The 17,812-nt window shown below is 37.7% G+C and overlaps 1 protein-coding gene across 14 annotated transcripts in view; it reads left to right on the top strand.

Moving 5' to 3' along the window:
• DOCK10 (dedicator of cytokinesis 10) overlaps positions 1-17,812 on the top strand; it is a 206,979-nt gene that overhangs the window by 172,825 nt on the left and 16,342 nt on the right. For 7 of the 14 annotated variants that reach the window (XM_070422263.1, XM_070422252.1, XM_070422248.1 and 4 more), the window contains 13 exons: positions 332-379; positions 865-966; positions 3,070-3,194; positions 4,463-4,575; positions 6,346-6,483; positions 7,148-7,330; positions 7,865-7,975; positions 8,975-9,190; positions 10,661-10,718; positions 11,021-11,119; positions 13,865-13,971; positions 15,722-15,853; positions 15,990-16,103. In XM_070422263.1, coding sequence (XP_070278364.1) covers positions 332-379; positions 865-966; positions 3,070-3,194; positions 4,463-4,575; positions 6,346-6,483; positions 7,148-7,330; positions 7,865-7,975; positions 8,975-9,190; positions 10,661-10,718; positions 11,021-11,119; positions 13,865-13,971; positions 15,722-15,853; positions 15,990-16,103 — 1,546 coding nt within the window. The remainder of the gene's footprint in view (positions 1-331; positions 380-864; positions 967-3,069; positions 3,195-4,462; positions 4,576-6,345; positions 6,484-7,147; positions 7,331-7,864; positions 7,976-8,974; positions 9,191-10,660; positions 10,719-11,020; positions 11,120-13,864; positions 13,972-15,721; positions 15,854-15,989; positions 16,104-17,812) is intronic. The other 7 variants (XM_070422254.1, XM_070422249.1, XM_070422253.1 and 4 more) reach the window with 3 other exon arrangements.

Genomic DNA, 17,812 nt, shown 5'->3' with positions numbered 1-17,812 from the left:
GAATCTCAGAGGGAAGGGGGAGAGTGGAAGGTGGGAAGAGATTAACCAAAGATCTTGTATGCATACTTTAGGCCCAGTGCATGGATTCGTGCTCCAGTGGGGTCCCTCAGCCTGGCCTGCGGGGATCAGGCCAAAACCAGCTCTCTGCCATTCCCTGAGGGTCCCAGATTGCAAGAGGGCGCAGGTCAGGCCAAGGGACCCTACCAGTGCACAAATCTGTGCACCAGACCTCTAGTATTTAAATAAAATTTAACATTTTTAATGTATTAGGATGAACAGTTTGCATAAATAAGAGGTTAAATAACTAGAATGTGACTTTTTTTCTTTCTAGCGTCTGTCTTCAAAATTTCAGATACCTAGGAAAACGCATTATAATAAGGTAATCATTTTAAGCTCCAATAGGTCAGTCTGTTCTTTCAGAGTTATGACATATATTAATTCATCAGGTTAGATTTACAAATATATGTTACAAATCTTAAAATGCAATAAGGATTATAAGGTTGACCTCACATTCGAAGTTTGACAGTAGCCCTATCTCCATAGCATAAAGCTTTAGAGGAGCAAAAAAACACATTTCTCAAAGGAAGTCACATTTCATGTATCTTTGAACAAATTTATCTACCTTTGTAGGGATAAAACTTGGAAGATACCAATTTAAGAAAATATTTTAAGTAAAATAAAAATAAAAATTAATCTGCAGTAGCTTTGTGCTGCCATTCGTCCTTCATGAGTGACATCAAAGTTCCCAGCCCCTTCACTAAACCCCCCACTTCCCCATTTCCAGAAGAATGTGTGATTTCATTTTTCATAGCATGTGAATTTGCAAGTGCTGAGCTATGATTAAAACATCACCATTTCCTGCAGGAAAATTGCTGCTGCATTTAAATTTGTGCAGTCCACCCAGAACAATGGAACTCTCAAAGGATCGAATCCTTCCTGCCAAACATCAGGCCTCCTGCCACAATGGTAATTGTCACATTTGCTTCATATTTAAAAACATAGTGTGCGTATATGTATGTGTATTTATGCATGTATTTGTGGGAGGTAGCTATATATGTATGTGCACACACATGTATATGTATATGCATATATGTGTGAATATATATATATTTTCAAAACAAATACAGATTTAAAGTAATTCTATGTTTCTGTGAAGAAACTTAAAATGCAATAAGAATTATAAGATTGACCTCACATTTGAAGATTGACAGTAGCCCTATCTTCATAGCATAAAGCTTTAGAGGTAGAGTAGCACAAAACACATTTTTCAAAGGAAGTCACATTTAGGTAGTTCCCTATCTGCCCTACTGGCTTGTAAAGAATGAAAATGCAAAGATTATGACTTATTTACCTGCATCTAGAGCACAATGCCCTGCATAGAATATTAATGACTATGTTAATTTATTGGAAACTGAAAAGGCATAATTCCAACAAATGTCTCTTTTAATGGTTGCTAAGCTCTAGTGACAGAGTAAAATGTAGGGTCATATCTCCCCATTATTTTTAGTAATTGTAGTGTTTTAGAAGTATTCTTAGAGCTGAAATTGTTTGTGAAAGGGTCAAAGTCATTGAGGAAGCGTGGATGGCCTCGTAAGCTCACCTTAGATTTCCTCATCATCAGTCTGATTTGACTATCATGTAGGACCTGGAGTCATCCTTCATTGACCTATTCTATGAGAAACACTTGCCCTGAAATCCTACTTTACAGCTCCTCTGGGTCTACTAAATACGAAGTCTTTGCTAAAATTTTCTCCAGTTTGATTTATTCTCCCCAAAGGGATCTTAATAATATGTAATATTTTAAAATATCTATATTTTAAAAAGTTTTAGAAAGAAATATGAAAGTGGTATACACTCAATAAATCATAGAATAAATTTTGCCACTCTGTCTCTGAGGACCCCTTGAAGTTGCTCTTTTTTGAGAAAGTAAAATGAAAAAACATAAGGGTTGTGTTTTGAGAAGGGTAACAGAATAGAGGACTATCAGCAATTATTTTTCATGTTTAATGACAATGATAACCCACCTGCGGTCACTGTAGTTTTGTGGATGTCTGGCAGGTTAGACTTCAGGCTCCTGCCCCAAACCATCTGGACAGGTCCTGACTGTTTCTGCCCCTCCCCTCCTAGAAACCAGGGCTTGTACCCCAGGAGTTCAAGACTGAAGCAGACTCAAAATTTGGAAATAATCCAGTCCCAAAGATCCACGCCATATATCCCAGATCCCATTATGCCTTGTAGCTTCAGGAATGATCCAGACTCCCCTGGCTGCTAAAAGCCAAAGTCAGATCTCCTGGGTCCTGATTCATCCAGAGTATTCAAGAAGTATGACAAAGAGAAAACCATGGCCTCTTTTTTAGGCTTGACTCTTCAGAGTACCTCCGATTTTCTGCTATTCTCAAAGACATGCTCTATTATCTTGGCCAAATGATAGTCTAAACGACAGTAGAGAATGGGAAGTATTCCTACTACCACAGTAACACTGGCTCATTCCCCCAGTTTGAAGTGCCAAGGAGGCATTGAATGAGAGCCCTTGTAGGTTATGGTCATTGCCTTGAGGAAGGAGCTGCCCAGAAGTCCCCTTGGCTCTCTTTGCCCCACAAGGATCATGTATCAGGCCCCTGTGCACATGACACAAATGGAATGACAAAACATGAAAAATTTTCAAATATGAACAACTAGGAAAGCAAGGGTTGTTCTAGACCAGATTTTACTTTTTAAATACTGCCTTCTAAATATAATTTCACACAACTGAGTTATACTATCTTCCTGATTGACCAATAGTCAACTTCACATCTATAGAATCCCAGCATTCATTAAATACTAATGAGTATGCTTGTGCAAATTTAAATTCAGTATCTATTATTCTTCTCTTATCTTTCTGAACCTTTTCTTGGCTTAAATAAAATTCATTTAAAAGTATTTCATGTCCCTTTTATCATGTCACCTCTAATCAATAGTTTTCATAATAGGTCTCAATTTTAAAAAATGTTATATATCTGACTCAATATGAATGAACATTTGGATATCACATGTCCATTGCTTTAACCATTTTTCTTATTTAATTTTCAGGATGAACACCAATTCTGGTCATGAAGGACATAAGCAGTCCAGATCACAAACTTTACCTATAATTCGAGGCAAAAATCCACTTTCTAACCCCAAACTCTTACAGATGTTAGACAATACCATGAGCAGTAAGTAAATCAGAAATAATAGGAACAGATGGTTATCCGCTTTTCTCTAGATGTATGTAGGACATGAAATGCATGATAATGATTTAAAAATAGAAAGAATACTGTTATGCCACTGAGACCACTGTTTTTCAGGCGTGCTATGGCCCCGAGTGTTCTTAGAGGAGGCACTCACCATGGAGTGTTTAAAAAGGTGTAGTGTTCTTATGAGAAACAAAGTGGGAAAGCAAAACGCTCAGTATCGTATGCTTAGTGTAGCTCCTCTGGAAAAAAAATGGTATTATAAATGGTATGCAGGTCCCTCTCAATCCTGTTGTTTATTGTCTACTCTGTAGGAAGAAGAAAATGTGGTTCATGTCAGTAAGCATGACATCTTGAATCCAGTGATACCCACATTTCAGCTTGTGAATGAGGAAAAAAACAAGGAATAGTGTTTTGTATCATGTAACTGTTAGCAATTGTGGACATGTGACCAAAGTTAGCTGTTTGAAAGTATATACCTTATTCTATAAATGCACTTAATGCCTTTCTCAGAAGACCATTCATGCAGACTGCCCACTGAGACTGTACATTTGGTCTATTAGCCTGGGAGCCTAAAACTTGACCCAGACTGATTATCGAAGAAATATGAATTTGTCAATGATGGAATTAATGGAAAATTGTAGGAAATAATAGAAATAGACCACTCTGGTCTTTGGAAACTCTCCAGCTGACATAAGAAAAGGGCACGCGGTCTTTGTTCAAGCTGCTACAAGATACCATAGACTGGGTGACTTAAACAACATTTATTTCTCATAGTTCTGAAGGCTGGGAGATCTAAGACCAAGGAACCAGCAGATTTTAGGTCTGGTGAGAACCTGCTTCTTATTTGAAGATGGCTGCCTTCTTGCTGTATCCTCACATGATGGAGAGAGAGAGGGATGATCTTTCTGGTGTCTCTTCTCATAAGGGCACTAATCCCATTCATGGGGCTTTAGGAGCATGACCTAATTACCTCTCAAAGACCTCACCTCCTAACGTCATCACATTGAAATTCACACCGACATATGAATTTGGGGGACACAAACATTTAGTCTGTAGAATTCACTAAAGACTCAGCCTAGTGTTTTTGATTCAGCTAATAGGAAGTTGAATAAACCAAAGCATTTTATTTTGATAAATTATTGATCAAAACCAGTAAACACTGAATATGTAATAATAGAAGAAAGTCCTTTACAGGGTAAAAGAGTTGTCTTAGATGTTTATATGCATGTTCCACTTTGTGTTTTCAGGCAACTCAAATGAAATAGACATCGTGCATCATGTGGACACAGAGGCTAATATAGCTACAGAGGTTTGCCTGACTATTCTAGACCTGCTGTCTCTCTTCACTCATATTCACCAGGTGAGTGTGATCATAACATCTTCTGCAACACGATAGAATGGAAGATATAAAAGTCATGTGAAGTCAAGAATATGTATTAAAATATCTTATGAAATTATTTAACCTTACATAAATGAACCTACGTGTGAGTGGAAAACGTTAAAGATGAAGTTCATATTTTATCAAAAGTTGAGTGTTGCTTGATTGATATACACATGTATATATTTCACTATTATCAAATAGTTAATGATACTCTTTCTTTCTAATTTTTCCTGCTTCGCTATCAGGCAAAATGACTAAGAATGTGACACTACTTTTCATTCTCAAAGGGAGAGACATATGACAGCTAGATCCAATAGTCTAATAATGTTGAATATTTTTCACATGCTTATTTACCCCCTGGATTTCTTTGGTGAAATGATACCACTACATACTATTAGAATGGTTACACTTAAAAAGACTGACCATAGCAACTTTTGGCAAAGTAATTTCACTCACTAATAGGGGAAATGCAAAATGGTACAAACACTTTGGAAAACAGTATGTCAGTATAAAATGTTAAACATTTATTAATCACATGACCCACCATTCCAATACTAGGAATTTACCCAGAAGAAATTAAAACATTTCTTCAGCCCTAGCAACCAATGAAGTTCAGTTGGAGAGTCGTCCCATGCACTGAAGGGTCATGGATTCAGTTCCTGGTCAGGGCACATACCTGGGTTCAGGGTCAATCCCCAAGAGGCAACTGATTGATCTCCCTCTCCCTCTCCATCTCCCTCTCTCTCCCTCCCTCCTTGGGTGATATTTTTTTAAAGCATTTGCCCACACAAAGCTTTGTCCACAAATATTCATGGAAGCTTTCTTTTTAATAACTACCAGTAAACACTGGAAACAACTTAAATGTACATCAACAAATAAATGGCTTAGAAAATAAATGATGTTATATCCATATAATAGAATACAGCTTAGTTATGCTCAGGGAAGGAAGCCAAACAGAAAGAGTGTGTACACTGTATGATTCCATTTATTAAAAATTTCATAAAATGCTAACTATAGAAATTTTATGTTAATTAAATCTCAATAAAGCTATTAAAAACATTAGCTGCACCTAATGAGGTTTAAACTATGAAAAGTTGGATATGCTGAATAAAGTCGACACTAAACAGAATGAATACATCAAGAAAGTCCTGCAGGTGAAAGCTCAGCATGGTGGTAGAAAAAGCACTAACCATATTTTAATTTTGTATTGCTCAGTGGAAATATTACTCAAATATCATACATCTCACAGGCTTTACAAGTGCCTATGATGACTTACCTGTCTGTGATCTTATTTCCTACCTCTCTTTGATATCCCACCCGACTCATTCTGCTCTTTTTTCTCAACTTTGAGCTCACAGTCTTCTTTCTAAGTCAAGTTCTTGGTATTCAAGCCTCCCTCCTTGGAAGACCCTCTTAGATCTGCCCCCAGCACACTCCTTTAACTCACATGTCAATTCATCCATTAATGAGGTCATACCTAACCACCCTATCTAAAGTACAATCCTACTCCTAAAGCAATTTCTTTCTATCATAATATATCATTATACTCTATTTTCCTTATTTAGTACTTTTTTTCAGTCACTACTCTGTCAGTTATACTGGGAACATAGACCTTCTCCTCTTAGTCAGCATTTTATGTCCAGCACCCAGAATTGTGCCTACCATTCCATAGGTTCACAACAAATATCTTTTGAAAGAACACAGGTGTCCTTTTCCTCATCCTAAATAACTTCTGTGTTAAATCTCCAGAGACAACTCCAACAATCTGAATGTCAAAATTCATTAATGAAAAGAGTCTTTGATACCTACATGCTCTTTTTCCAAGTCAACCAGTCAGCCACAGCACTAAAGCATGTGTTTGCATCCCTCAGACTGTTTGTATGCAAGGTAAGGGTGCTCCAGCTTCCAGCGAAACTCAGAAAAGGATGATCATAATTGCATATTAATCCTTACAACTTTTGGTATAGAGAGAAAATATGATTTTTTTTATTTTGGCTTATTTGGTTTTATTAGACTATTTATTTGGTCTTATTAAATCTTTGATTGGAGATCTCAAAATAAGCTCACAGCCTTGACAGCCTTTTGGCTTGGATATCAGAAGGGAATAAAATTAACATCTGGCCACCAATTCTTTGAGTAAGTGTTTGTGGCAGAGTTAGGTAAAATGCACACCGTGAACTGTGATGCCCATTCATGCCAAGTTAAAGGTCCACATTGAAGTAGCTACAGCTATGACCTCCTAGGGCCCCTGCAGTTTACAATGTTGGGTAAGTAGAAAACATGTCCAAGCTCTCGCTTTTGGGTTATCATTAGTTATTTATGCAAGGGATACCTAAAAGATAGAAAACGATTATTTTTAGGGGAAAAAAAAGAAATAGTAAGATAGACTTTAACAAGCAAAAGTATATCCTCTCCCACTTGCAAATAAAAGAAAAAGACTCAGTTAAAAGAAAAGAAAGAAGGATTTCATTCTCAGGAATTTTAAAATATGAGAGTGAACAGAGACAATGAAGGAACAGGGCTGACCTCACCAGTGTTTCCATTCCCACAGTTTCCTTCAGCGTTCTTCCAAGGGCCTGCCGACCTGTGTGGATCCTTCTGCTATGAAGTCCTAAAGTGCTGTAACCACAGGTCACGGTCAACTCAGACAGAAGCATCAGCACTTCTGTACTTTTTCATGAGGAAGAATTTTGAATTTAACAAGCAGAAGTCAATTGTCCGATCCCACTTACAAGTAAGTGCTGCCAGTTTTCATTAGTGCTATTGTTAATGCTACGACTCTGTCTCAGCATTGATAGAAGCCTACTGCTCAGGGCAACCAGTGACCAACTCCTCCTCCAGATTCTGCCCTTAAAGGTGCCCATCACATTCAGTTCTGATTCATGGGCAGAGGGCAGCTGGGCAGAAGCCAGCAAAGCCCATAACTCCACCTGGACTTGTTCTTGCTTCAGCCAGGGAATAGAGTCATACAGAATACAAAAGTCAGGAACCCAGTGCTATCTCTAGGATGCCAAATATCACCAGATTCTAAATGCATACATTTCTTTCTTCAAGGCATCCTAAGATTCTTACAACCTTTCTTAAGTATTTAAGTTTATAAGAAAAGCCCAGGATCGCATGGCCTTTAAAGATTTAAAACAGAGAGATATCATTCAGTGGCTCTAGAGGGAGAAATGAATGGTACATTCAACTAATCCGATGGATTTCTTTATAACTCCTATTTCTTGGTTACTCACTTTTGAGGTTTCATTTTTCTTCTCTCTTTCAGCTCATCAAGGCCGTAAGTCAGTTAATAGCTGACGCTGGGATTGGAGGCTCTCGGTTTCAACATTCCCTTGCAATTACCAATAATTTTGCTAATGGAGACAAACAAATGAAAGTAAGAAACGCTTTGTGGGATTTTTAAATAATTAGGAATAAACTAAACTGATTGTTTTTGTGAACTATCTAACTCATTTAAAAAATATGAATTTAGTATTTTGTTTATTGAGACATCACTTACATTGTTTGCTTCTTTAAACTGGTAATCAGCTCTTACACTTTCAGAATATAATCTGTTAAGTGGAATTTCCAAGATGTGTGGTTGAATGGTGTGCAACAAGAAAACTTACCACAAATATCCAGAAATCTAATGGTTCTCTTATAATTCCATTCTTAGCCAAATTTATCTTACCTTTTTGGGGGGTGGGGGGTGGGGGGGGTACTTTCCAGACTTCTCCTTTAGTCAGTATACTGAAAAGTCCAGGTCTAAATCCTGGCTAAACACAGGGATCAAAATAATATTTTCAGATATCCTCCTCCTACTGCCTCTACTTTCACCTGTCTCCCTACCTCTCAGTTCAACTTTCCTCTGTGTTTATTCCATTTACGGGAGAGCTCTCCCTGGTAGTATTCCTTGAGTGGAAACAGCACCTCATTCCATAGTGCCAATTGAAGTCCCAGTACTGAATCTCCTTCATCCAACCTTGTGTCATATGCCCTTCCCTAAACCAATCAATGTTGCCTGGGAGATCAAATAATGTGATTGGCCAGGGCAGTATCATGTGCCACCCCTGGTGCCTGGGAATGAAGTAGACCCTCTCAAATCACACGCACATGAGCCAGAGAAGAGAGCCTTTCAAAGGACAATCAAGATGCTATTACTAGAAGGAGATGGGCTAGAAAACCAAAGAGCAGGACCTACAACAATTCTTATCTTCCAATGTATATAACCACAATCACAACATGTATATATGCATGTATAAATATGCATGTATAAAGAATGTACATATTTATGAGCAATAAATAGAATGCACCAAACTGAGATGACAAACCACAATTAACAGCCTCACTTCTGAATTCTAAGCAGGTTATGACTCAGGCTCTCTCTTTTCCAAAGAACAGCAATTTCCCAGCAGAGGTGAAAGACCTGACTAAACGTATAAGGACTGTTTTAATGGCCACGGCTCAGATGAAGGAGCATGAAAAGGACCCCGAAATGCTGGTGGATCTCCAGTACAGCCTGGCAAACTCCTATGCGAGCACCCCTGAGCTACGGAGGACCTGGTTGGAAAGCATGGCTAAGATTCACGCTCGAAACGGAGACTTGTCCGAGGTGATTGGCAAGGGCTGTCATTCTCCATCAGCATTGTACTTTGATAAAGCTCAATTGGATTTTCATTCACAGCAGGAATATAAAAAGTTATCATCTATTTCCACTAATCTAAATATTGCTTAACTATATGTTATGTGCATTAAATTTGCATGTAGGAATCAAATAAAGACCAAGAGTAATTATAGGCTATGCAATGAATGCAGAGCTGAATTCTACACACCTGAGGCTGTAAGGGTGTCTGGAAATTAAGAGTTATATAAATTAATGGTCTGTGTTTTAAAACTTCTTCCCTGTAATTGGAATTGGATGGGGAAGCTTGCCAACATGGTGAGTAAATGCAGACTAGGGTCAACTGTCCTCATTTGCAGCTAGTCTGAACTGGTGACGTAAAAATTAAGCCTCCTGAGATCCAAGTGAGTGAAGAGGGTCCACTGTGTGAAGGTTATAAATCAATAGCTAACATTTCTATATCAATTTAAATGATGGGTGGATTTATGGGCAGCAATTCATGGCATGCAGATGGCTTCCGGACACCAAATGGGGAAGTTCTGCCTTATTCCCAGAAATATGCACCCTTTGGGAAGAGATAATTTGTCTAGGTAATCCTAAAGCCCTAACCATGCTTGCAAGGGACTCTGGGATAGAAACAAAGCCTTGCTTGGTGGCTATTTGGTGAGGACAAAATGTGAAACTCTATTTCCCTTGGACTGCTGTAAAAATGGAAAAGTTCCTCCATAAAACTTCAAAGGGAAAAGCTGAAGTCATTTGGACCCTTCAACATGTCAAGTTCTGGTAGGTGTCCAGCAATGTTCAAGGCTTGACAGGATATGTTAGAGAAGAATAGAATGTTGCCCATGTCATCTGGTGGAGGGAGCACACGTGACACATTAGATCACACTATTTAACCAAGTGAGGCGACCACTTGAAAGGCAACAGATATTCGAGTGAGGACCTATCCTGGAGGTAGAAAAGGTAAGAAGGCAGCATTTGCCTTTCCAGTTTAGATCCAGATGCTAATAGTTTTCACAAGAAAAGAGAACTGTGTAAATACATACATACATACATACAGGCGGGCAAAAATAGGTTTGTAGTTTTGAGTATGCGAAATACAGAGTTTATTCAGCTATTGTAATAATCATAACCTGCATGTCTTTTTCCTTATGAACAACCTCAAACTAGTTTTGCCCACCCCTGTAAATACTAAGAGAGAGAGAAACTTAGATATTAAGGGAGATAAATCTTTGGGAAAATTCTTCAGGCCAGCTCTTCCTGAGAATTACATCAAGAAAGACAATCCCAAGTATGCATTTTATTTTTGATTGTGAATTTTCTTGGAAATGTAATTGATTACCTTTAATTCTCTTACTTAAAAGATTCCTCCACACATTCTGACATGACTTTAGTCCTAATTAGACAAATAGTAAAATGGGTGCTGCATCCTCCTCTGACACTGTTTGTGTTTTATTGCAGGCTGCTATGTGCTACATCCATATAGCCGCCCTCATTGCAGAATACCTGAAAAGAAAGGGTAAGATGACCAACCTTATGAGGGAGGAAAAGTCCAGAAATCAACATGTTGAAATCCAACTTAAAATAATTTTAGATTTTATTAATCTTGGTTGTGTTTTATTACGCAACATTAATATTCACAGATACTTCTAATTACGTTATACTTTTAAGTTTTAACTTTCTTTCATGCCATTATCATGTTTATTCTATGTGCAAGGCTAACTGGTCAGCTTCTTGGTTAGGTTAATGATTTATGGTTTTGTAAGCTTGAATTAACCCAAACATGTAGCATTGTCCTAACCTCATCTTGCACTACCATAGGTTACTGGAAAACGGAAAAGATTTGCACACCATCCCTGCTCATGGAGGATATCCACCCCTGCGATAGCAACCCATTACTAACCAGTCCCGGTGGAGGAAGTGAGTGGTCTAACAGCTCCTTTACCCACGGAACAGTGCAGAGGACATTAAACTGCGCTTAAGCTTTACTTCAACGAAATTCTTAAATGTATTCCTGGGAGCAAAAACCATGTCAGACCTACATTACTTATTCTGCAAAATCCCAAAGTTCCTAGCATTCAGAAATTCCATCCATCCAAAATTTATGCAATTTACGTTACCAAAAAGTTTTCAGCAAATATAGCTGCATCTTATCCTATATTATTATGAGTTGTGGCCCTATTTTGCTACCAATTTGCCTGCTAGTCTGCCTTTGAGATTTTATTCATAAACTGATGGATTGCTTAAAATGGCAAGAGAAATCCATTTTCATTTTGAAATATAATAAAATAAGTCCAATAAAAAGGTGCAGAAATGAAAACATACAAATATAGTGCATATACAGGGCTATACTTATAATTGGCATGTTAAATTTCCTTTTTAAAAGCATAAACTGGTTCTGACAATTTACAATATGTAATAGTTAACAATATTGATTTCCTTTAAAAATACTTCATCTTTAATTTCTTATAAAATGATTTTATAATGATAACTAAATAATTACTCTGTAAACTAGTTGGCAATGTAGTTAACACATTCAATCTGGTTTCTTTTGCAAAATTGTTCAAACCCAAAGTTTATGAACTGCTATCTATTTTATAACTTAATCTTCAAAAAGCTGTGGTAAGCTCAGTGTATTAAAAAACAGGAACAAATCTGTAGGCATAAAGATCAAAATACCCAAACAAAAGGTAAATGACTTTAGTTACAATATTTTGGAAGCTTAATTGGTTCCTCATTCTTTTAAATATGTATATATTTTCTAAAAAGCTTCAGTGGATTTTGCAAACAAGACATTTAAACCCAGTGACCAAAGTGAACTGTGGACAGTGAGGTCATTTGCTTGGGGACCTTGGAGAAGAGACCAGACCTGGCACCACGGCTCATGACCACACTGAAAGTCAGGGATCTCCTTCCTCAGTTGCCAACTCCCTGTTGAGCTTTATTTTTATATGCAAGTCACCAAAGTTATCATTGTTTTATTTAACATGCACTTCCTCCCCATCTAATTTTTAAATCATAATCAATCAGATACTCTATAATTCCATAAAGCCTATGTCAAATTCTAGCTAAAAAACTAAATTGGAGAAACCAGATAAAACTAGATGTCAGTTTGAGAAGTTGTAGAAACTTAGATCCCAAAAAGTTGTGTGAACCTTTAATATTCAAAAACTTTTAAATACCCACTTTTAGATCTAAAATAATGTTAGAATATATCATACTCATTGAGAAAATAATGTATTTGTTTAGTAAACTGTAAATTAAGGAAGGTAGTTATTTATGAGGCAGTAGCATCTATAATAATAAAAGCATAATATGCTAATTAGACCAGATGTCCTTCCAGATGACCTTCCAGACAAAGCCTCGGTGGGTGGGGGTCGAGATAGAGGCAGCCGCCATGAGGGTGGGGGCCGAGCCCCTTGCACGAATTTCATGCATCGGGCCTCTAGTATATATATATTTGAAATCCTCAATCAAATATATATATTTGAAATCCTCAATATACTTTTTGTTACAATGTTTCTAAGTCAAAGAGGTAGACTATCTCTCATACAATGTGTGAATAATAAGAATATAAGTAAATATAGGTGACTCCAGGAAATAGAGCTGTAATAATGATCAGCTTCCTGTGAGAAGTATGTCATGACATTTCCTGCTACCATCAGTTCTCATGTATTTTAATGCATGTTTAATTATGGAAGGAATATTATAGAGAAGTAGGAGCATGTAATTTTAATTCAAGGATTCGGTTGCAGTAATTATTATAATTATAATTTTAACAGGTCCTGGGTTGATAATTTAGTTACATAGCCAATGAACTGATTATTAAAATGAAAACACCCACAGGAGCATCAGCTGTAACTTACAAAGTATGTGCTCCATGTGAGGCACAGCGCTAGGCTCCATACTGACAATACCTGAATTAGTTACCAATGACAAGTCTATAATTGGGTGCTGTTATTACCTCCCATTTACAAATGAGAAAATCAAGAGCAGTAAAGCAACCTGCCTCAGAGCTCATGGTTAGTTTGTGGTGGCCAGAGATCAAGACTGGTCTGTCACCCCAGGCTGTGCTCCTAACCACTCTATTCCCCACCATTCAGATCTGATCCCTCCTCTAGGAACATGACCCATTATCAACTCTTTCCATATATATCTGCAGAGCGTGACCTTTTTATAATCTTGGTGGCAAAATGCTAACAAAAAGTTTAAGGAGGTTTCTAGATAATGCCAAAGAGTAAAAGTTAGTGAGTATTGAGCATTGCCATCCTAATGTGCTGACCATCACAGGTGTTTTCTCAAATATTAATCTTTTCACCCATTTGTTGAGATGGATATCAATGTCTCCAGTATAACAAATAGGAGAAATCAGCTCAAAGAGGTTAACTAAACTAGAACATTGGAACTACATCAATCTACAAATCTTGTTTTCGGTCCATAATCCCATGCCAGCTTCTTATAGAAAAGGTATCACCTGCAAATAATACAGAATTACAAAAGGCTGGCATTGGTTGCCTGGCAGGGAGTATTTACCAATAGTCATGGCCAACCATCTCGCTGACTGTGAGCTTTACACTACCACTTGGAACATCATGAAGCAAGGCATTGTCTAATCCAAGCAATACTTGACTCAAATAATGTTACATTTCTCTTGGTCCTCTCCAGGCATGTTCTCTATGGGCTGGCCAGCTTTTCTGAGCATTACCCCAAATATTAAAGAAGAAGGAGCAATGAAAGAAGATTCGGGAATGCAAGACACGCCATACAATGAGGTTAGACCAAAGTAATCCAATGTACAGTAAATGAGAAAAAAAGATGCATTGAATTGTAATATAAAGCTAAATAGCGGGGAGAAAGTCTTATTCAGAAATCAAATAAAGTTACTCAATAATATGACTGAGGCAAAATGAAATGTAGGCTAAAATTAAGCTGAGATTAATCAATATCAGACTTCATTGAGAAAGCATCATTTTCAATGAAAATTTAAATTAAACTTTACTTCTCTAAAATGGACCCAAATATATATGATCAGCTCATCTATAAGATACGAAATCTCTGGTCCTTTGGTAAATGTGGTAAGGGATGCTGAAATTTTTGTGAGCTGGTCATAACTTTTTAAAAATACATTAGAAAGTTTATTTGCAAAAATATTTAAAGAGAGGGGCTCACTAATTTCTGCAGAAAACCTTCTGGTATGCAAACCATGGGTTGTTTTATTTTCACTAATAAAAAGTCTTTCTACTGGAAATAACCTAGAAACAATTCTGGTGAGGAAACTAGAGCTCCCCTCATCAAGTAAGTAAAATATTACACAAGTTAATTTTTTAAAATCCTATTACATAGATTGAAAGTAAGAATACAGAAAGCAAATTGTGGGATGGATCTAATGAAATTTTACATGTAGTTCTACCTAAATTTAATGTATATTGCAAGTAAACAGTGAATACAACTAGATATTTGTATTAACTGTTTCAAATAATATTTAAAAATATTTTCTTAAAAGACATTGTTAGAAACATTCCAATAATATTACCCTGCTTTAGAGAATATATAATTGGATTCAGTTGAACATTCATTAAACCACTAATATATGTAAAGCATTGAATTAAAGGTGGGAGACAGATAAATCAGGCATAATTCCTGCTCTCAAAGAGTTTAGAACCTTGAGAAAGACAAACTTCCTTCAGGTGGGTAGTATCCAGTCTGAGACCCATTAACTATAACTCTAGGCATCATATGTGGCCATAATTAAAAGGGAACTTTTTTTATGTGAATGTGGTTGGGATAGAGATAGATGGGACATAAATAAAAGTTCTCTAGACTTTGGCACTGGGGTCTTGACATTTAATAGGACTTGAAGATGTCAATGAAAAATAACATTCTGATAGGTGTGGCAACAAACAAAACAGGCAAAAGTGGGAAGGTGAGAATGTGTCCTAAAAATGGTGTGGTATGGTCTGATATAGCCAACATGCAAAGTCAACATCGGGGCGCTGAGAGAGGGGCTCTGCGGCGGAGGCTGGTGCTGGACTTTGGAGCTCTTTGAATGCCGTGATAGAGAGTTGGGACAGCAGTTCATAGAGGGGGCGGTCCCACCAAGGTTCGGGGCAGTGAAGATCTCAGGATTATATTTATGTTTTAGAAAGAAGAATGACTGAAGAGCATCACAGAGGACAAATTGGAGTGGGAAGACAGATTATCTAGAAGACTCTGCAGGGGTCTCAGAGTGAGCAGGGGTTCAATGGAAGTTGTGGACAGTGAGGATGGAACGGACTAGGCAAATCTGAAGGCATTTCTTAGATTTACATTGGCAAGATTAAGGAATTGATCAGGGGATGCGAGTGAGGGAAAGGGCATAATCCAGATGACATCACCATCCCTTGCTGGCTAGATGTAAATGCTAATAACAAAAATAGGGAACACAGAGATCCCACCATGAAAAAATTGACAGCAGCGGTTTTGAAATTAAGTTTCAGTGATAAGCTACAGTGGAACTCATGAAAGGTCTTGCTTTGGTTTGAGGAACTACAGCATGTCCTGGTGGAGCAGCTATACATGTGTGTGGAGTTTCTCTGGAAGTCTGAGAGATATGAACTCATCGCTGATGTCAACAAGCCCATCATTGCTGTCTTTGAGAAGCAGAGAGACTTCAAAGTATGTTTTCAAAACCTAGACATTAGTGACAACATCCTACTTTCAATGGGTCAATTGCTTATTATTTTCAATAGCAGAAACTCCCTATTGTTTATGTGGGCACCATCGCTTGAGACCCTTTGATTTATGGTTTCAGAAATTATCGGATCTTTACTACGACATTCACCGGTCCTATCTGAAAGTTGCGGAGGTGGTGAATTCAGAGAAGCGACTGTTTGGTCGGTACTACCGCGTGGCGTTTTATGGGCAGGTAAGTTCCCTAGAGGCAGCATGACCTGTGAATTCTGTTGAGAAGTTGAATGCTGTCCTTTCATTCTTTATGAGACATCTAACTCCATGCATCAAAGGATTGAAGGGGTGTGGGTGTGGATGTGTCTAGATATGTTTGTTTCTCTGAGTTTGTCCATAGGAAGGTACTGGGGAGAACTCCCTGGCTCTTAATTACAGATTGAGCTAAAACAGTGATTTCTAACTTCTTGGAGAAGAAAGGCATTTATTTTTCTGTCTTCTTCCCATTTCACCCCAAAATATCTAATTATAGGTTTGCCTCTAAGTCAAATTAAATTCAACATGTTTTAAGAAATGAAATTCATAGCTTTCTAAAAAATAAATAATTTCTAAGAGCTCCACCATATCAAAGCCATGAACTTTAGACTTTATAATCATGCATTTTCTTTTCCCCTACTTTCAAACTATCACTGCTTTTATGCAGAACACTATTATTTCCTGTATTACAGGTCAATGTAATTTTTAAGTTTCCTTTCTCAGTTGACTACATACACAATGAACAAGAAGGAAAATGTTAGCTAGCCATAGCATTTGCCTGAAAATAAAGTGAATGTATTACATATTAATTCTGAATATCTCTGACTGGTGCTTTAAGTGGGATAGACCCAGGAACCATCCTATTCTTTTCAGGGAGGTTTATACACACTTATATTTCAGCAGTCATACTTCAGACTATGACTGTGGATAAACATTCCATTCTTGTTTGTTCACAGGTGGAATGACTCTCGGTTCCCTTGTTTCTTTTTTTTTCTCTCCCACCATGTAAGGCACTATTGTACATAGCTCTTATTCTCCTCAGAATTGCCTAAGGAGTCACATGCAGCATGGTCATTCTAGATCATTTCTCATTGAAATCTCTAGAAAAAATAGATATTTTCCTCTAGTCACCAAAGACAGCTTGAAAACTAATTTCTGAATTAGTCAAGATAGCTGCTCTCTACCGGGAAAGGAAAATGTCACTGAGTAAGCACTTACCATAAAGAAATTGATCCAGCTCTATCTGGTTTGGATCAGTGGATAGAGCATTAGCCTGCAACTGAAGGGTCCCAGGTTTGATTCTGGTCAAGGGCACATGCCTGGGTTGCGGGCTCGATCCCCAGTAGGGGGCATGCAGGAGGCAGCCAATCAATGATTCTCTTGCATCATTGATGTTTCTCTCTTTCTCTCTCTCTCTCTCTCTCTCTCTCTCTCTTTCTCTCTGAAATCAATAAAAATTTTTAAAAATTAAAAGAAATTGATCCAGCTCAGGTTTTCCCACAGCGTGGCAGCATCAGAGAAAGCTAGTAGTATGAGGAACAGATGTGGGGAGATGGTCTACCGAAAGAAGCTAAATTTATATATTTGGGGGGTCCCTGGAAAGATTCTGAACTCTCTGAAGTGATAGAATATGTTGGGGACAGAGAAATGTGGGGATCTGCAGAAGAGGAAGAGAGAAAAATGGAAGGGATTTCTTGAAAGTGAACAAGAAACAAAAAATAAACATTTTTGACCTTGCTGAAACATTAGCAAGAAAAATGGCAGAAAACTGCATCAGGAAGGGGATGTGGGAGTTGAGGGCCTGTAGGGGAGAGTCTCCAGGGAATGAATGGCAGCACAGCAGGGACACACAGATGCACACCAGCCAGCCTGCATTTGAGTCTACAGTCCTTCAAAGGATCTTTTTAATAACTG

The sequence above is a fragment of the Myotis yumanensis genome, unplaced genomic scaffold, assembly GCF_028538775.1.
Source record: "Myotis yumanensis isolate MYYU_CA2020_CCGP unplaced genomic scaffold, mMyoYum1.0.hap1 SCAF_8, whole genome shotgun sequence".
NCBI classification, from domain to species: domain Eukaryota; kingdom Metazoa; phylum Chordata; class Mammalia; order Chiroptera; family Vespertilionidae; genus Myotis; species Myotis yumanensis.
The sequence above is the reverse complement of the archived record's forward strand: the minus strand, read 5'-3'. Positions and strand labels throughout refer to the sequence as shown.